Genomic DNA, 20,906 nt, shown 5'->3' on the forward strand with positions numbered 1-20,906 from the left:
CTGACAGAGAGGAGTTTAGTGACTCGGAAAGAATCAATACCAAGCACACGAACCTATGCAAAACACTTACTCCCTCTATCCATATATAGGGTCTAATGCGTCTTTTGAGACTAACTTTGACCACATGTTACAACAATAATATATGACATACAAGTTTTTTTTTGCTGGTGATATGACATTCAAGTTACACAAAGCATACCGTCAAATTTTTACATGAAAGAAGGTTCCAATGATATAATTTTTGCATTATACATCTCATATACTCCAATGGACAAAGAAGGTTCCAATGGAGTACTATTAATCTTATCAATAGACAAAGACAGTCTCAAAAAAGGCATTAGGCCCTATATATATGGATGGAGGGAATAAATGAAAGAAGTTTGTCTTAGGCTGGTCATAGTGGGGAGTAAGTTATACTAGTGTCATGCATATGACACTAGTCTAACTTATTACCTTCATAATGCAAAGTAACATAATACTAGTGTCAGTAGAGGTCTTTATTTATTAGCTTGTAGACTCATCCTATCTTGAGAAGCGCTATGTTACATTAATATATTATGTTAGCACTTCTTATTAACTACATGCCACATAAGCAAAAATTTCTTGGAGCGCGTTGTGTTCCTAGCTAAGTTACTCTCACTATGTCTAGCCTTATGCACGGAAGAGTTTAGTTGTTAAACAATTAATTGAAAGAAGCTTGGCAACAACAAACTAAGCATCTATGTATTGGGGACTTTATTTGCTAAACTTTTTAATGCACCTAGCACCCCATCTAAGAGCAAGTACAATAATAGGCTCATAGCCTATTTACACATGGCAATCTTGCCTATGTGGAGGAGAGAGGTATAAAAAATTTGGAAGGAATGGGCTCTCATGCAAGAGTCTAGCTATATGCACGCGGATAGATACTACAATAAATATGAAATTGGGAGAGCTTAAGATGGAGTCTTCCTCTTTCTCTCTTCATTAACTACTACTATGACATATCCGCAAAATACTTACAAAACCATGTTAAAAAAACCTGCATTGGGAGAGCCCTAATAGAAGTAACAGCTTGCAGTAAAAAAACTAACTTGCAGTAAAATCCACTCGATGATGCAGTCTGTCCCATCCATGTAACACAATCCTTAACACCATGCCAATCGAACCTGACAGTGAGTCCGATCGTTTCTGAGCCGAGCAGAGCAACAGCCAGGAGCAACGGCAAGGGTACCAACCCAAACAGCGACTAAGCATCTGTAGCACGCCCTGGGATGTTGCGAGTATTTGTTGCCTTGGAAGCAACGTGCACCTCGAAGCAATCCACACCTATGTTTCGATTCTTTCTTTTCTGAAGAAAATCTACATTTCAATTGGTCCCAAAACTGTGCATGCAATTTCCAGAAGTGTTAGTTTGTTCCCTTCGAAGCTACGGCCCGGCCGACCGGCCGGCTAGCCACGGAGATCAATCTCACCGTCGTCGACCGATCTCCGTGTCGCCATGCGTGCATTCGTGTGGTTGAGTTTTCACCCTTTGGCAGTGACTGAAACTTGCCAGCTACCAACCATGAAAACCTTACTACAAGCATTGCAGTTTCTGGGGCATACCTTCCTTATGCTACGGGCAAGCTCGCTGCTACGTAGCTCTCTGGTAGACTCGTTTCTTTTCTGCCATGTACTCCTATGAGGGCTCTCCCAATGCAGTAAAAAAACTAACTTGCAGTAAAGTTTAAGATAGACGGACCATGTTAAAATTAGTGTAAAAAATGTCGTATTACTTCGTGTCACACGTGTGGCACTTATCATTTAGGTAAAATTAATGGCGTAGATGAGTATTACTCTTATCTCTCATGTGAAAAGTTAATATAGACGGACCATGTTAAAATTACTTAGACTAATTCCAGTTAGTTACCTCTTACGACAAATGATCCCTCAAATGATTCCTACAAGGGCGCCTTCCCAACACATTCCTACAAGAATTGAATAATCGATGGTATATTCATACCAATCACTGATCGCGGACTTCAGTGTGCTTAGCTAGGTACGTAGCAAGGTCCAACGTGTGACAGGTGAACACACACCGACCAAACACACAAAAGGTTGACGAAACAGTAGACGTCAACGTACTGCTTAATCATCCGCGGGCGCAGCTGGACCAGCCATACAAAGCTGCATGCCCTACGTACTTACTACCATTACACTGCGCGCTAATTGCGAACTCTTCACTAATCCCAATCCTAATTTGTAGGTAGACACTATATAAAGCGGCGGCCATCCCGGAGGCATACAGGCATCCCAAGTAACAATCTCCCCCTCTCCCTCTAGCCATAACTTAGCAAGCAACTCCAGCGACCATGGCCTCCTCAAGGTCTCTCAGCAGTCGCATCGGCGCAATGCTGGCCGGCGCGTTGCTCCTGCTGTTGTCTACGGCCTCCGCCGTGGCTCAGCTGGACGTGGGCTTCTACAGCAAGACGTGCCCGCACGTGGAGGAGATCGTCCGGCAGGAGATGCTCGGGATCCTCAAGGAGGCGCCCACGCTCGCCGGACCCTTCCTCCGCCTCCACTTCCACGACTGCTTCGTCCGGGGATGCGACGCCTCCGTGCTGATCGACTCCACCGACGTCGCCAATAGCCCAGCAGAGAAGGACGCGCCGCCCAACAAGAGCCTCCGCGGCTTCGGCGCCGTGCAGCGCGTCAAGGACAGGCTCCAGTCCGCCTGCCCTAACACGGTGTCCTGCGCCGACGTGCTCGCCCTCATGGCCCGCGACGCCGTCGTGCTCGCAGGAGGCCCCACGTGGCCCGTCGCGCTCGGCCGGAGGGACGGCCGCGTGTCCATCGCTAGCGAGACGAACCAGCTTCCCCCACCCACCTCCAACTTCACCCGCCTCTCCAAGATGTTCGCCGCCAAGGGCCTCGACGCCAAGGATATCGTCGTGCTCTCCGGCGGCCACACGCTCGGCACCGCGCGCTGCGTCTCCTTCACGGACCGGCTGTACAACTTCTCCGGCGCCAATAACCCCGCCGACGTCGACCCAGCACTGGACGGCGCATACGTGGCCAGGCTGAGGTCCCAGTGCCGGAGCCTCGCCGACAACACCACGCTCGCGGAGATGGACCCCGGCAGCTTCCTCACCTTCGACGCCGGCTACTACCGCCTCGTGGCAAAGCGCAGAGGAATCCTACACTCCGACTCCGCGCTCCTGGAACACCCGACCACCAGGGCATACGTCGGGCGCCAGGCCACCGGCCTCTTCGCCGCCGAGTTCTTCCGCGACTTCGCCGAGTCCATGGTCAAGATGGGCAACATCGGCGTGCTCACCGGAGAACAGGGCGAGATCAGGAACAAGTGCTACGCCGTCAACAAATAATCATCGATTCAACCATCGGGGTAGTGCAAAGTGCATGCATGGTTAACTCGGTACTATGATTGCTTGCTTGCTTGATTGCATTGGTTCATACATATAATCGTGGTTAATTAACTTGACCTGTCATATATTTACGCGCACTTATTTCTTTTATCGGTGTATTCACTGGTGGCTATGTTTGTAACTGATATTGATTGTAGAGTGCCGCTTAATTTCTTGTTTTTATTTCCATTTTAAGGGGGTTTTTCAGTTCATCATGTATTGGCATCATGTAACGGTAACGATGCAACGAAATTAATAAACATTTTCTCGTATGAGATCTTCTCTTATTTATCATAGATAGATGAATCCTTCGCAGGAACTTGTAATTCCTTAGAAATATTCTTTTTTTCTCCCAACAATCGCTGGACTTGGGCTGCATCTTGAGTGTTCCACTCTTGGTCCCACTCCCCTCTTCGTTGGTATATTATCGCCGGTATCAACACGGGTTATGAACGACCATTTGTAAACTTTAGTTTTTTTCTTCATTTGTGCTTTCTAAAACAAGCCGTTATGTTTCAATCTTTGCCGCCAAGTCCTCATAACCCAGATATCCTTTACTTAGAAATGGGATTTTATCACAGAAACGGCAACACCTATACCAAAGATCGATACCAAGTAAGTTGTTCCCACTAAAACGACGAGTAAACATTGTTTCTTCACGTGAAAGACAGGTGCTCCTATAGATGTGAAAAGAAAATTAGCATACAACACTTTCGAAGATCCAGTTGACTGAGGACATGTTTTATTTCTTCCAGTGGAAGAAAGAGGGCCCTTTGGCTAGTGTTCCTCGGGCTTCCCGTTGGTCCACCTCGTCTTCTGTGGTCTTAGGCCATGAAGGCGTGGAGGATCCTGGCCCTTGCCGGTGGGGGGCTTTGTTTTTCTTGCTTTTTGAGTTTTGTTAGGGTTTGCGTCTTGCTCACAGAGCCGAGGCGGCGACTGCTCTCTGAAGATGGAATAAAGTTCTCCCCGTCTAGTCCCCGTCTCGGTGGTGTTTCTAGCATCGTCGGAGGTTGTGTGAAGGTTTGTCTCCGGCGGATCTTGTAGAATTCGGTCGGCGTTTGTCTTCAGTTGATCCACGTGATCTTGTCTTCGTTCGTCTATGTTCGTGTGTCAACAGGTTAGATCCTTCCGATCTATACTTCTCTTCATCAGTGGAGCTTGTTGTTCTGGTGCGCTGGTCCTATGTGGCCTTAGCAGCACGACTTCCCGACTGTCTACTACATAAAGGTTTGCCCAGCCGGCCCAAAGGCCAAACACAATTGATGAATGTCCTCCATCGACAAGCAGCTATGGGCTTTGCTTTAGAGACATCCTATTCGGTGCTTCAGGCGCCTAAAAGGGGAGCTCCTATACAGCGCTGCAGGCGCCCGTTAACAATCCGGCGCCTGCAGCGCTGCTAGCATGAGCCGGCCCACTCACGTGCTGCCCTAATTATTTTTAGTTTTTTTTGCGAAAATAAAAATATGAAATGAAGAAAGGTTTACAGATTTGAAGAAAAAAAGTTCATCCATTTGAAAAAATATGTTCATATCTTTAAAAAAGGTTCATAAATTTTGAAAAAGTTCATCAATTTGAAAAAAAAGTTCATTCAAAATGAAAAAAAGTTCATCCAATTTCGCAAAAGTTCATTAAATTTGAAAAAAGTTCATAGAAATTGAAAAATGTCACGTATTTTTAGAAAAAATCATGGAACTAAAAAAAAGTTTATCCATTTTCAATACAAAATGTTCATCAATATTCAAAAAAGTTCATCAATCTCAAAAAAGTTCACAGATTTTTTTAAAAAAAATGGTCAACCGGCGCCTAGATGGGCGGCCCATTTACAGATGCCACAGGCGCCAGTTTACAAAATGCACGTTAACTGGCGCATGTGGCGCCAAATAGGAAATGCCGCCTAAAAGGTGCACCGAAATCGCTAGGCTGATTCATGGGCCATGGCCCAATTACCCTTCCGCCCTCTTGCTCACTCGCTAGCTTTGTTTTTTTCTTTTTGTTCGCTATTCTTGTGTTACTAACATAATTCGTGCAATCAAAAACAAAATAACAAAGTCGAAGAACCAGGCAGTTTTGGTAAAGGTACGAAAAACTGGTTGACTGTTCACCATCGAAAAACTACAATATTCATAAAAATTTGATTCAAAGGTTCAATAATTGGAAATAGTTCACAAATTTGAAGAACTTCAATTTTTTTAAAGTTCAAAAAAATTCCAAATAGTTCATTAATTTGAAAAAATCACGTATTTAAAATAAGTTCATAAAAATTGAAAAATCTCATCAAAATTAAAATATTGTTCACAAATTTGAAGAACTTCAGCTTTTTGAAAAAGTTCAAATAAATAGTTCATTAATTTGAAAAAAACTCATGGATTTAAAATAAGTCATAAAAATTGAAAAAGCTCATCAAAATTAAAAGATTATTCACAAATTTGAAAAAAAAGAACATACAATTAAAAATGGAAAAAAATGAAATTGAGAAAATGTTCAATTTTTTTATAAAGCTCACACATTCAAAAAGGAAATAAAAAAATAAAAAAAACAGACAGAAGACCTAGTCTAGAAAAGACAGAACAAAAAACTGACCAGACAACTTCTAGAAGTTTCCCAAAATCGGTTGGGAATAGAACGAACTCCTGCTATGATCCATATATGGCCCGACCCATTTGCTAGTGATAGGGGATTGAGCGTGGGCGGCAGTTAGTAGAATAGCTTGTAACTGGCGCCTTAAGCCCCTAATAGGAAATGGTCAGGCAGACACCCGTCGATGTGGACCTGTGCGGTTGCATCGCACGGCTATTAGTGTAGATGGCTCTCTTATATGTTCTCTTTTCTTAGCTCTGACACAATTTGTAGCATGTCTCTCTAGGTTGCTTTAGCACTTGCCGTGGCTTGACTCATATATCCTCTTCCTTGAGAATGATTCATACTTAGTGTAGATCTGATGCAAGTCTTATGAATACGACTGCGTATTCATCTTGCTTAATTTACTCTTTTCCCTAGAGTGTTGCAATCCAGCCAACAACAATTCAGGTAACATGTTTGTTGTTGGACGACGTTAACTAGTTATCGCACGCAGGGTCGAACCTGGGCCTGGGCAAGGATATGAACACCATATCCCTGCTTTCTTATACTTTTATGAGTATATCTATATAGCGGGGCGAAAGCCTTTTTCTCGATATGAACATCATATACTTTTATTTTGAGCCTTCTTAGGACACTTGTGTTCTTCACTTTTCTAGGGTATATTTGCTTCCATCTTATGAGTTGCATCTTAGTCGTATGACCCTCATAATGTATTCATTCATTGTTGTTGCGGGTTTGTATAGAATTATGTTGTGATACCGACCGTTCCACCCACATGGCGTATATGTTGTGCAGAAAGTGATGACTCGGGATTGTTATTATGTGGAGGCTAGCATATGCGCTAGATTTGCATAGTACCGATCCCAGGGTGATTCAACTGCCCCATCTTCTATTGATTTACCAAATAAAATTATGTTTTCTTTGACAAGCCTATAGGTGCTTACAAGAAAGTGTTTACCTAGTACAAAATCCATTTTTATATAATTACATTAACATAGGGATTACATTTTTATATAATTACAAGAAAGTGCTTACAAGCCTATAGGTGCTTACAAGAAATTTATTGATGTTGCTATGTTTGTAGACACTTGGTACAATCCACATCCCTATTTGCATTACTACAGAAACCAGATCTTCCTCCTCTGGCGCTCCCGCGGGCGGCAGGGGAGGAACCCTAGCCGCCGGCCGCCTCTCCACCTCTCTTCTCCTCCTCCTCCTCCCGCCGCCGCCAGAGGGCGCGCCCGGGCGAAGCCCGGCCGGCGCCGGCGGCGGCGGGGCGTCTTCATCGCCTCGTTCGGGAGGGCTGGCGCGGGCCGGCCGACCTGGATCTGGTCACGGCGTTCTCGCGGGGCGCCGCGGCGCGGCCCCTCATCGGCGCAGGTTGGCGCGCGGGTGTGCGGGTGGCGTGATGGGCTGCTCCTCGGTGGTGCTCGGCTGGTGTGGTGACGGCGGCGGCTCGATCCAGATCTGGTTGGGGCGGGCTGCTGGCGGTGCGGGCTGCGGGCGGCTTCCTCCGCCGTGGCCGGCTGGCGGAGGGGTCGGCGCAGCAGTGGTGGCCTCGGCCTCGGCCTTCCCCTCCTCTTCTTCATCCGGGGGGGAGGAGGTGGGATGGGCCGGGGGTCGGGGATGGCTGCCGGCGCCCCAGCCAAAGCTGACCTCGCGGCGGCAACGCTTTGGGGTTGGCCGACGGATTGTGGTTCCGGTGGTGCGTGCCCGGCGGTTTGGCGACCCGTGCACGAGGGATGGAGGTCTTCGATCAAATCCAGGTGAAAACCTGCTATTGGCGATTGCCAAGGCCGGCGATGGCGACGCTGTCTGCGTCGTTTCCTTCCTGAAGGCATCGTCGTGGAGAAGTTCAAGGCCACTCTCTGCTACCTCCGGGGGAAACCCTAGATCAGTAGATCGGATGACGGCGACTCGCTGGTGTCGTTTCCCCCCTGGGGGCGTCATTCTTGGAGGTGCACACGGGCTCGAGGGACTAGAGGACGGTGACTTTGGTGGAGGGGTGCTTCATCTTACACATTGATGGTGGCGGATCTCGGCGGCGTGGCGCTGTGGAGACTCGGCGTCTGATGCGCGGAGATGGACTCGTGCAGGAGGTGGAAGCTGTCTGGCGTCATGGTGGCGTTGATGGCAGATAGGCCTGGCAAGGTCGGTGCAACAGTACATCTCTGAAGATGGATTGGTGGCAGGCGGCTGCGGCGGCCTCATACCCGGCAGGGGTCTTGGTTGAGAAGCACGCCAGACTGGTGGGTGCCCATACCAGGCAGGCGTCCTGGGTGGGACCTCAAGTCTTTAGATGTTTAGGTTTGGCTGCGTGGTCTGTTTGGTATTAGGCCCAGACTTTCAGCGCTCCTACATCAACTGGATAGGGATAGCGACAGTTGTTGCTTGTTTTGGTGGCTTTAGACTTATTGTTGTATGACTCTGTACGGTCTTGTGTCAATAATTAATAAAATGGCCGTATGCATCGCCCAGATGCAGAGGTCGGGGTCGTCCTCCTTTTCTAAAAAAAAATTAACATAGGCAAATAAATCACAGACTAACCTACTGAAACATTTATGCCTCTCTTACAATGTAATGGAAACTTATGTAGTCTTGTGGATTTACAATGTGATGGAAAATTATGTAGTCTTGTGGAACGAGGAATTATCTGTTAAAGATTGAGGCTTTGGATCTTGAGATAAGGGCATCGTGATCGGGAGTAGGAGTAGCATATTGCCGTCATTTCATTTCTTCTGAATCTGCGTTCAAACCAAAGATTCGGGCCTAGGGTCACGCTGTAGGCTTGCAGCGTGCATGGACACAGCTACGGCACCGGTGTACAGCTAGTTAAAACAGTGGACGGCGCCGCACGCAACGGAAACGCAACAAATCTGCTGCATATGCATATCGTAATGGCAAAGTCAACTCGCCCTATGCAAGAATCGAAGCTCTTAATCTATAGTCAAATGGAAGCCTTTCGTCGGGGCTGAAACGAAAACCATTTTAACTGCAGATGCAGAGCAGATCAGCCATAAATACTGAAGGCAGCAGCCACGCAGACATAGAGCAAGTGTCCAGTTTCACTGTAGCCTACCAGTAGTGCCGGCAATGGCTCGCCGCCAGCGAGTGGAGGCTCGAGAGATGGCCGCACTGGTGACAAGGCTGTCACTTGCTCTAGCTGCGCTCCTGTCTGGATGCGCGGCGCAGCCGGGCATCAGGTTCGGTTACTACGACAAGACGTGCCCGGGAGCGGAAAGGATCGTGTTCAGGGAGACGACGAGGATCGTCAGGGCGTCGCCGGACCTGGCCGCGTCCCTGCTCCGGCTGCACTACCACGATTGCTTCGTGCAGGGCTGCGATGCATCTGTGCTGCTCGACTCCGCAGACGGGAGCCCCACGGAGAAGGATGCCATACCCAACGAGAGTCTCCGAGGCTTCGACGCCGTCGCGCGGGTCAAGGACAAGCTCGAGAAGGCGTGCCCGGCCACCGTCTCCTGCGCCGACCTCCTCGCGCTCATGGCACGAGACGCCGTCGTTCTGGTACATCACAAGAACTTGCCTCTTGTCTCATCGCGTACTGCCAACTTGTCTTTCTGTATCTGAAACTCTGGATCTGATCCGTCGACCCCAGAGCAAAGGCCCATCCTGGCCCGTGGCGCTCGGCCGGAGGGACGGCCGGACGTCCCGCGCCGAAAACTGCGGCGAGCTGCCGCCGCTCTACGGAAACATCACGGTCATGATCGAGGTGTTCGCGGCCAAGGGCCTCGATGTCAAGGACCTCGTCGTGCTCTCGGCCGGGCACACGCTTGGGAAGGCGCACTGCTCATCCTTCGCCGACCGCCTCTACAATGGCAGCATCCGCAGCACCGACCCGACCCTGGACGGAAGGTACGCCGATAGGCTGAGAATGCGCTGCCGCGGCCCCAGCGATAGCAGCGCGGCAGCAGAGATGGACGCCGGTAGCTGCGGGACATTCGACACGAGCTACTATCGGCAGGTGGCCAGGAGGCGCGGGCTGCTCCGGTCGGACGCCGGCCTCATGGAGCATCCCTTCGCCGGTGCCTACGTCCGCCGCGCCGCCACTGGCAGGTACGACGGGGAATTCTTCCGGGACTTCCGCGTCTCCATGGCCAAGATGGGCGCCATCGGCGTGCTCACCGGCAACCAAGGGAAGATCAGGACCAAGTGCAACCTTGTCAACTGAATGTACTCTAGGCTCACGCATGATTGCATTGTCACGAACTAGGTTGTGCCACGATATATTTTACTCTTCACGCGCCCACACGCCTTCATCACCATTCATTTTGCCACGTATGAATAGATGACATCAGCAAAAATCTTTTTGGTTTTTGGCTTAAAAATATTTTATTTCCTAATTAAAAATTCGTTTTCACCATTAAATCCGTCTCGACGAGATCTTCAAAACTAGACCCCATGTTGATATGTTTCGACGAATTTTTTTTGACCAAAAGTTATCATGATGTTTGCAGTGTAGTTGCCATGATGCTTAAACTAAAGTTGCCACGTGGCAATTTTAGTTTGTAGACCATGACAATTTTAGTTTTTGATAATGGCAATTCGAATACTTTGACTATGAAAATATTTTTTTGCATGAACCATGGCAATTTTAAGTGCATGTATCATGGCAATTTTAGTTTATGGTGCATGACAAGTCTAGTTTCTTAATTCTCTATTTTATAATATGTCAAAAATTACTTTTTAATATAGAAGAAAATAGCTGAAACATAACATGTCAACTTTAGTGTAAACATCATGGTAATTCATGTGCAATAGACATGGCAACTTTTAACCAAAAAAAGATTTTGTCAAAATATATTGATATGAGATCTAGTTTTGAAGATCTCGTCGCGAGGGATTTAATGGTGAAAACGGATCTTCAATCAAATTTTCATTGAAGAGATAAAAGATTTTAAAAACTGAAAATCCAAAAAGATTTTCACATGCATGCATGCGGTGACATGGCGTAGTCTGTATATTATAGGGCGTGTAGGCGGGTTTGACTCCCACCACACATGTGGGCGTTAGCGTTGTCCTTTGTTTATTATCATGAGCTAGCTATATACATATTGATGTTAATTTGCTTCGTTAGTTTGTTGCGTTGTATTTTCAAGAGTACACGAACAATATTTTGTAGAAGGGAGCAAAATATGTACAAGATGGATCAAACATTGCTAGCAGTGGTAGATCCACCCACACCCACACCTAGAGAAGAAAAAACTACTCTCTCACAAAACGATGTAAACTTTCTACACCGGTATTGGACCATTCCTTGATTTCATCGAGGATTTGATCAACCAAAAGTCTTGGACATCTATGATTGGTCATTCTCCCAAACACTCTCGCTTTGCGTTGTTCATCAAGACCAAGTGATGGCAATGAACAGGATGTCGAAACCTCTCTTGTTGGCGTCAAGGAAGCCGCTCCTCGCTTTGTCCCACCACCTGATGAGTGAGAGGTTTTCATCCGGGGCCACAATGCAACGATGCCAAACTTCCCTTGCGTACACACACTGAACGATAATGTGATCAACTGTGTCTTCGTCTTGCAGGCATGAGTAGCAAGCGGACGACTGCTCTTGGAGGCCATGCCATATGCCCTGTGATCGGATATCCAAATGTGGTACTGAACGGCCAGCCATGCGAAAATTTTGCACTTAAGAATCGCATGTGGATGTGAGGATTTGATGTTCTTGCTATGCTTCCCTTGAGTGTTGCTTCGGTTCAGTTCAATGACATCATGAGTAGCTTTGTATAAAGTTCTGATAATCGGTTGCCTCTGACTGTCGACGATCGGCTAACAATTCTTTGGGCTTCATCATAGTCAAGAATAGTGAATCGTCGCAAACACAAGAGGGTGATGAAGATGAACGATCTTCTGGGGGGTCATGTGTATTTGACAAAGATTAGTGTGGGGTTAGAGATTTTACAATTAGGTATCTTCGCTCACACACCTAGAAAGTTAATCTAGCAACAAGAAGTATCACCTTGATTGTGTACGTAGGTAGCTAGTGTTATATAGAAAGCCTAGAATCCACGTAATTGAAATTTTCCAAACTGATTAGAGGACGTCTAACTTGGTTTTGCAGATTTGCATATGATGTGGTATAGCCATCGTCATGATAATGAGTTTTTGTATGAGATGATTATATGTTGTAATGTTAAGTGGCATGTGTGTCATGGTATGATGGCTCGAGCCACGAGAATGCCACTTTTAAGGAAATAGATGTAGATAGAGCCTACAGGTTACAGGTGATGGTGGCAAGTGTACATGGAGAACCCCGACATGGAGGAGGTGTACAAGGCCCAGGAGGATGCGCTAACAATTCCGTGTCACGGTCTGTTTTGTAAATTTGGTGTCACGATAATGTTTTTGAAACGGTCGCGATGGCAACATTTTCTAAAATTGCCGCCATGACCGCGTTTTTGAAAAAGCTGTTGATACGTCTCCAACGTATCTATAACTTTTGCTTGTTCCATGCTGTTATATTATCATTCTTGGATGTTTTACAGTCATTTTATAGCAACTTTACATCATTTTTTGGGACTAACCTATTGACATAGTGCCAAGTGCTAGTTGTTGTTTTTGCTTGTTTTTTACTTCACAGAACATAAGTACCAAACGGAGTCCAAACGCAGCGAAACTTTTTGGAGATTTTTTTTGGACCAGAAGACATCCAGTGGGTCAAAAAGTACCAGAGGGGGCTCCGAGGGGAGCACAACCCACCAGGGCACGCGCAGGTGGGTTGTGCCCACCTCGGTGGCCTCCCGCACTGCCTCTTCGCCCTATAAATACACAATTCTAGCCGCCGCGAGTTCCAGAACCACGAGATCCAATCTAGACACCGTCACGGAGGGGTTCATCATCCTCATTGGTGCCCTTTGATGATGCGTGAGTAGTTCATCATAGACCTACGAGTCCATAGACAGTAGCCAGATGGCTTGCTCTCTCTCTTTTGATTTTCAATACAATGGTCTCTTGGATATCTATTTGATGTAACTCTCTTGGCGGTGTGTTTGTTGGGATCCGATGAACTTTGAGTTTATGATCAGATCTATATCCATGAATATTATTAGAGTCTTCTTTTGATCTCTTATATGCATGATTACTTATGGCCTCGTGTTTCTTCTTCAAATCTTTGGTTTAGTTAGGCCAACTAGATCGAATATTCTTGCCATGAGAAGAGGTGCTTTGTGATGGGTTTCATCTTGCGGTGTTCTTTCCCAATGATAAAAAGGGCAACAAGACATGCATGTATCGTTGCTATTAAGGATAACAAGATGGGGGCTATACCTACATGAATAGATCTTGTCTACATCGTGTCATCATTCTTATTGCATTACTCCATTTCTTCATGATCTTAATACACTAGATGCATGCTGGATAGCGGTCAATGTGTAGAGTAATAGTAGTAGATGCAGGCAGGAGTCGGTCTACTAATCTTGCACGTGATGCCTATATAATGATCATTGCCTGGATATCATCATAACTATCTAATTTTCTATCGATTGCCCAACAGTAATTTATTTACCCACCATCTGCTATTTCTCGAGAGGAGCCACTAGTGAAATCTACGGCCCCCGAGTCTATTCTTTATCATATTTGCTTTGAGATCTATTTTTAATTGCTTTTGTTTTCAGAACTATTATTCCAAAAACCCAAAAATACCTTGCTGCATTTTTTGTTATTTATTTTATTCTGCACTTTATCGAGATCTATTTATCCAATCTATCACAATTTTATCCTGTCAACTTGACATTATCTCACGCCGTTACCCGAAAAAAGGGATTGACAACCCCTTATAAGCGTCGGGTTGCAAGTATTTATTCTTTGTGTGTAGGTACCGTTTACATAGTGTTGCTTGGCTCTCCTACTGTATTGATACCTTGGTTTCATAACTAAGGGAAATACCTACGTAGTTGTGCTGCATCATCCTTCCCCTTTGGGGAAATACCGACGTAGTTCAAGCGACATCAAAAGGAATTTCTGGCGCCGTTGCCGGGGAGACATCATCAACATCTATCAGGTTCCTAATCACAAATATTATCTCCTTTCAATTTACATCATTTGCCAATTGCCTCTCGTTTTCATCTCCCCCACTTCACAAAAATATATTTACCTTTTTTTTGTTTGATCTTTTGTTTGCTTGTGTTGTCGTGTTTCTTCTATTTGCTTGCATCTTCGCTTGCTAAAAATCTATTGATATGGATCCCCATCCACTTGCTAATCTTATATGATGAACAAATCGCTAGTGAATTGAGTTCACTATATTATCTTTATGAAGTTTTGCTGGAGATTCATGAATCTGAAAATTGTGATGAAGTGTTAAACGAAGAAACTTATAAAGTGATTCATGATAGCTCCTGAAATTAAAAGCATGATTGCAATGGTGTTATTATAAATTCTATTAATGTCAATTGTGTTAGTGATATGCAAAACTCCAAGCTTGGGGATGCTTGTTTTGCTATGTCCACAACTTATTGCAATGATCATGATTGGGGTGATAATGATTCTTATGATCTTGAAAATTTATGTAAATCTCATGATGAATATGCTTGCAATAATATTAAAAGTGGGTTCGAAAGAGTGTCAACTCTAGGTAAAAATAATCCCACATATTTGGAGAGTGTTCAATCTTGTGAAATTTTTGATAAAAGTGGGTTTGGAGAGGTGATGACTTTAGTTGATGTTGATCCCACTATCTTGGAAGATTTTACAACTTTTATGCATGTGGATCATGAAGAGAAAATGTTATGTGATAGCTATATTGTTGAATTTGAATATGATCCTACATATAATTATTATGATAAAGGAAAATATGGTTGTAGAAATTTTCATGTTACTAAATTACCTCTCATTATGTTGAAATTGCTATTGTTTCTTTCTTCTTCCTTGCATATGCTAATTTTTGTTTGCCTTGATAATTTGTTTTCTTATAAAGTGCCTAGACATAGGAAGTACGTTAGACTTAAATGTGATTTTCACATGCTACGTGATGCTCTCTTTGTGCTTCAATTCTTGTCTTTCATGTGAGCATCATTGAAATCTTATACCTAGTTAAGGACATAAAACGATAGCGCTTGTCGGGAGGCAACACAATGAATAAAATTTATTTCTGCCTTTTTCTTTCTGTTCTTGAGTATTTGCAAAATTATGCTACTGATATGATTGTGTTATTTATGTTTTGATTAGTGTTTGTGCCAAGCAAAGCCTTTGGGATCATGTTGGGTGATAGTTGACTTGATCTTGTTGAAAAATAGAAAGTTTTGCGACCAGTAGAAGAATTTTGTAAAATCACAGAAGCACGATAAAATTCCGAGTGTTTTACACACGGTTGATATGCAAATTTCCCAACTTGTCCTAATTTTTCAGAATTTATGATATTACAGAAGTATATGAATTTTCCGGATTACTTCCAACTGTTCTGTTTTTGACAGATTCTGTTTTCTTTGCATTGTGTGCTTATTTTGATAAATCTATGGTTTGTATTGGAGGGTATAAGCCATGGTAAAGTTGGAATACAGTAGATATAATGCAAAAAGAAAATATGAATGGGTTTGCAACAATACTTAGAGTGGTGATTTGCTTTGTTATACTAACGGATCTCACGAAAGTTTTGTTAAGTTTTGTGTGATTGAAGTTTTCAAGTTTTGGGTGAGATCACGATGGATGAAGGAATAAGGAGTGAGAAGAGCCTAAGCTTGGGGATGCCCCATGGCACACAAAGTTATTATTCAAGGAGAATCAAGAAACTAAGCTTGGGGATGCCCCGAGTGGCATCCCCTCTTTCTTCTAACGACCATCGGTATTTTACCTGGAGCTATATTTTTATTCATCACATATCATGAGTTTTTATTGGAGCGTCTTGTATTATATGAGTCTTTGCTTATTTTGCTTTTTAGTTTATCATAAGTATCCTTGCTGGACACACCTATTTGAGAGAGCCAAAATTATGCTATGATTTGTTAAAATTGCTCTTTATGCTTCACTTAAATTTTTTGAGCTATGGAATTGCTCTAGTGCTTCACTTATATCTTTTTGAGCATGGTGTGATTTAATATTTTTGAAGAAATGCTTTCAGGCTTCACTTAGATTTATTTGAGAATTAGTAAATTTTTGAAGAAATTCTCTCATGCTTCACTTATATTACTTTGAGAGACGAAAAAATTTATGATCGTGTTCTTCACTTAAATTTGTTTGACCTTGTCAAAAGAAATTGCAATATATGAAAATAGTCCCAAAGTGATAGATATTCAAGAAGGATATAATAAAAACTTTTATGAAGATCATTGGACAAAATAAACTTGATTCTTTGTAATAGTTTTGAGATATGATGATAGTGATGTGTGAGTCATGTTGGTGAATAATTATACTTTACTAAGAATATTGGTGTTAAGGTTTGTGATTCCATATGCAAGCACGAAAGCTAATAGTTATGCAATGAAATTACATCCTACTTGTGGTGCATTATTCGGTGTTAGTTATGCTTAATGCTCGCTTATGTGATTTCTCGTTTCTTGGTTGGTTGCTTCTCAATCTATTTGCTATCCTCCACTTGCATTAAGGAGAAATACTATTTGTGCATCCAAAATCCTTAAAACCAGTTTTTGCCATATGAGTCCACCATACCTACCTATATGTGGTATTCCCATGCTGTTCTAAGCAAATTTGTATGTGCCATCTCTAATTTTCAAAATAAAGTTCCTTTTTGTTTGCTCGTACCTCTCATGAAGCGGCAGGGGTGGCCAATATTTTCCATGCTAGATGTGTTATTCTCAAGATGAGTGTTTATCCATTTGTCATTGCCCAAGAGTGTGGCAAAGGTATTAGGGATGCCCAATCCCGAAATGAAAAAAGAATTTACTTTATGTTGTCAAATAATAAATTCCTTAGAAAGTGTTGGTATGGAAGGCACCCGCGGCTAGCCATGGATTGTGAAAGAATGGTGGAAAAAGGAATAAACTTTATTTTCTATTTGGGAACCGCCTATGATATATCTAGCATGGAAAGTGTTGGGTATTACTCGGTCGTTTTCGTTGACGGGAAAAGTATGCCTCTCAAAAAAAAATCTCTCAATTTAGGCTTTGAGCCATGGCACCTCTACAAATCCCTACTTCCCTCTGCGAAGGGCCTATCTATTTACTTTATGCCATTTTTATTTTTTATTTGAGTCTCCATCTTATCATATAAAGCACAACTAAGGGGCACTAAGATCGTACTTGAGCATTGGATGTAGCTAATATGCGAGTGTGTTTCATGAATGGATCAATGATTGAACATGATGGGATAGTGATAACTTTCTTTAGTGTTGATATTTTGAAAGACATGGTTGCTTTTTGATATGCTTGAGTATTGAAATTTCATGTCAAAACTATACTATTGCTTTGAACCATATAAAAGTCCATATGTCCCTGCTACAAAACAAAAGAATATGTGATGAACATGTTAGGCAGCATTCCACATCAAAATTTCTATTTGTATCATTTACCTACTCGAGGACGAGCAGGAATTAAGCTTGGGGATGTTGATACGTCTCCAATGTATCTATAAATTTTTATTGTTCCATGATGTTATATTATCTTTCTTGGATGTTTTACAATCATTTTATAGCAACTTTATATCATTTTTTGGGACTAACCTATTGACATAGTGCCTAGTGCCCGTTGTTGTTTTTTTGCTTGTTTTTTACTTCGCAGAATATCAGTACCAAATGGAGTCCAAACGCAACGAAATTTTTTAGAGAGTTTTTAACATGGGCCAAAGAAGTACCAGAGGGTTTCCCCGAGGGGGGCACCACCCACCTGGGCGTGCCCAGGGGGCCAGGCGCGCCCTGGTGGGTTGTGGCCACCTTGGTGGCCTCCCGCACCACCTCTTTGCCCTATAAATCCCCAAATATTTCAAAACCCCTAGGGGAGTCAACGAAACACAATTCTAGCCGCCGCAAGTTCCAGAACCACGAGATCCAATCTAGACACCATTGATAACCCGCAAGTATAGGGGATCGCAACCATTTTCGAGGGTAGAGTATTCAACCCAAATTTATTGATTCAACACAAGGGGAGCCAAAGAATATTTGCAAGTATCAGCAGTTGAGTTGTCAATTCAACCACACCTTGAGATTAAATATCTGCAGCAAGATAATCAGTAGCACGACAATATGATAATTTTGGTAGCAGTGGTAACAGTAATAGTAATGGTAACAGTGATAGCATTGATTTTGTAGCGGTTGTGAAAGTAGCAATAACAATAGTAACTTAGCAAAAGCAATATGTGAAAAACTCGTAGGCATTGGATCGGTGAATCATTGGATGATATTCATCATATAAAAGTCATAACCTAGGGCGATGCAAAACTAGCTCCAGTTCATAAATATAATGTAGGCATGTATTCTGTAAATAGTCATACGTGCTTATAGAAAGAACTTGTATGACATCTTTTGTCCTACCCTCCCGTGGTAGCGGGGTCCATAAGGTAACTAAGGGATATTAAGGCCTCCTTTTTGTTGGGGAACGTAGTAATTTCAAAAAAATTCCTACGCACACGCAAGATCATGGTGATGCATAGCAACGAGAGGGGAGAGTGTTGTCCAAGTACCCTTGTAGACCGAAAACAGAAGCGTTAGCACAACGTGGTTGATGTAGTCGTACGTCTTCACAGCCCGACCGATCAAGCACCGAAAGCACGACACCTCCAGGTTCTTGCACACGTTCAGCTCGATGACGTCCCTCGAACTCCGATCCAGCCAAGTGTCGAGCAAGGGTTTCGTCAGCACGACGGCATCATGACGATGATGATGTTCTACCGACGCAGGGCTTCGCCTAAGCACCGCTACGATATTATCGAGGTGGAATATAGTGGAGGGGGGCACCACACACGGCTAATAGATCTCAAGGATCAATTGTTGTTGTGTCTAGAGGTGCCCCCGTATATAAAGGAGCAAGGGGGAGTGGGCGGCCGGCCAGGAGGGGGCGCGCCAGGAGGAGTCCTACTCCCACCGGGAGTAGGACTCCCTCCTTTCCTTGTCCAAGTAGGAGAGGGGGAAGGAAGGGAGAGAGGGGAGGAAGGAAAGGGGGGCGCCACCCCCTCCTTGTCCTATTTGGACTAGAGGGGGAGGGGCGCGCGGCCTCCCCTGGCCGCCCCTCCTCTTCTCCACTTTGGGCCCATGAGGCCCATTAACCCCTCGGGGGGTTCCGGTAACCCCCCCGATACTCCGGTATATATCGGATAACCCCCGAAACCATTCCGGTGTCTGAATATAGTCATCCAATATATCAATCTTCATGTCTCGACCATTTCGAAACTCCTCGTCATGTCTGTGATCACATCCGGGACTCCGAACTATCTTCGGTACATCAAAAACCATGAACTCATAACATAACTGTCATCTAACTTTAAGCGTGCGGACCCTACGGGTTCGAGAACTATGTAGACATGACTGAGACACGTCTTCGGTCAATAACCAATAGAGGAACATGGATGCTCATATTGGCTCCTACATATTCTATGAAGATCTTTATCGGTCAAACCGCATAACAACATACATTGTTCCCTTTGTCATCGGTATGTTACTTGCCCAAGATTCGATCGTCGGTATCTCAATACCTAGTTCAATCTCGTTATCGGCAAGTCTCTTTACTCGTTACATAATGCATCATTCCGTAACTAACTCATTAGCTACATTGCATGCAAGGCTTATAGTGATGTGCATTACTGAGAGGGCCCAGAGATACCTCTCCGACAATCGGAGTGACAAAACCTAATCTCGAAGTATGCCAACTCAACATGTACCTTTGGAGACACCTGTAGAGCTCCTTTATAATCACCCAGTTACGTTGTGACGTTTGGTAGCACATAAAGTGTTCCTCTGGTAAACGGGAGTTCAATAATCTCATAGTTGTAGGAACATGTATAAGTCATGAAGAAAGCAATAGCAACATACTAAACGATCAAGTGCTAAGATAACGGAATGGGTCAAGTCAATCACATCGTTCTCCTAATGATGTGATCCCGTTAATCAAATGACAACTCATGTCTATGGTCAGGAAACATAACCATCTTTGATCAACGAGCTAGTCAAGTAGAGGCATACTAGTGACACTATGTTTGTCTATGTATTCACACATGTATTATGTTTCTGGTTAATACAATTCTAGCATGAATAATAAAAATTTATCATGATATAAGGAAATAAATAATAACTTTATTATTGCCTCTAGGGCATATTTCCTTCACTTTTAATAGAGAACTGGAACAAAGCATTAACACATAGTGAAATACATGAACTCCTCAAACTACGGTCATCAACGGAAAGTATCCCGACTATTGTCACTCCAGGGTTTGCGTATCATAACACGTAGCAGGTGCATATAAATTGCAAGATCAGATCTAGAACATAGTGTAAGTGCATCTAGTGCCACCCCTAGTTGGTTTTGGAGTATTGACGACAAAAGTGGTTGAGGTACTAATGTGTTTGTGAGAATTGCAGGATAACACAGGTAGTAGTCCCTCATTGATTCGGTTTACCTACCAGAGATGACCCCTAAAAATGTATGAAGACATTGAAGACAATGATGGTTCATGAAGACATTCACTTTGAAGATAATGACGATGAAGACATTCACTTGAAGACTATGGAGTGCGAAGACAAAGTTACTTTCACAGTTTCTGTCTTCTTTCTTGAGTCATAGGGACCACCGCACTATTAAGTGGGGTCCAAGTGAACAATGTCAGATGACTGAAGTGATGCTCAACCAAATCCTATGTCTTCGAGCAAAGACAATGAGAGCAAATCTTATCCAAAGCTGGATGATTCAACTTTGCTTGTAGCCCAAGCCAAGCTATTGTGTGTGTTTGAAATCTGACTGTTGGACACATGTCAGTTCCTTAGTAACCCAGGGTCATTTCGGACATATCAGGTCGGGTTGCCACTTGGCTATA

The 20,906-nt window shown here is 43.9% G+C and overlaps 2 protein-coding genes across 2 annotated transcripts; both read left to right on the top strand.

Moving 5' to 3' along the window:
• Window positions 1–2,273: 2,273 nt before the first annotated feature.
• Window positions 2,274–3,658, top strand: LOC123045148 (peroxidase 1). The gene has a single exon (XM_044468090.1). The coding sequence runs from the start codon at window positions 2,334–2,336 to the stop codon at window positions 3,345–3,347; it is 1,014 nt and encodes a 337-aa protein (XP_044324025.1). The 5' UTR covers window positions 2,274–2,333; the 3' UTR covers window positions 3,348–3,658.
• Window positions 3,659–8,978: 5,320 nt separating this feature from the next.
• LOC123041290 (peroxidase 1) lies at window positions 8,979–10,249 on the top strand. The gene is made up of 2 exons (XM_044463932.1): window positions 8,979–9,491; window positions 9,583–10,249. The coding sequence occupies exons 1-2, from the start codon at window positions 9,060–9,062 to the stop codon at window positions 10,153–10,155; spliced, it is 1,005 nt and encodes a 334-aa protein (XP_044319867.1). The 5' UTR covers window positions 8,979–9,059; the 3' UTR covers window positions 10,156–10,249.
• Window positions 10,250–20,906: the final 10,657 nt, after the last annotated feature.

The sequence above is a fragment of the Triticum aestivum genome, chromosome 2B (assembly GCF_018294505.1).
Source record: "Triticum aestivum cultivar Chinese Spring chromosome 2B, IWGSC CS RefSeq v2.1, whole genome shotgun sequence".
In the NCBI taxonomy this organism is placed as follows: domain Eukaryota; kingdom Viridiplantae; phylum Streptophyta; class Magnoliopsida; order Poales; family Poaceae; genus Triticum; species Triticum aestivum.

Bases quoted from the DNA above. Each gene is read 5' to 3' on its own strand.
- LOC123045148 (XM_044468090.1), top strand. From the start codon at position 2,334: ATGGCCTCCTCAAGGTCTCTCAGCAGTCGCATCGGCGCAATGCTGGCC.
- LOC123041290 (XM_044463932.1), top strand. From the start codon at position 9,060: ATGGCTCGCCGCCAGCGAGTGGAGGCTCGAGAGATGGCCGCACTGGTG. The intron at 9,492-9,582 runs GTACATCACAAG...CGTCGACCCCAG, and splicing joins CACGAGACGCCGTCGTTCTG to AGCAAAGGCCCATCCTGGCC.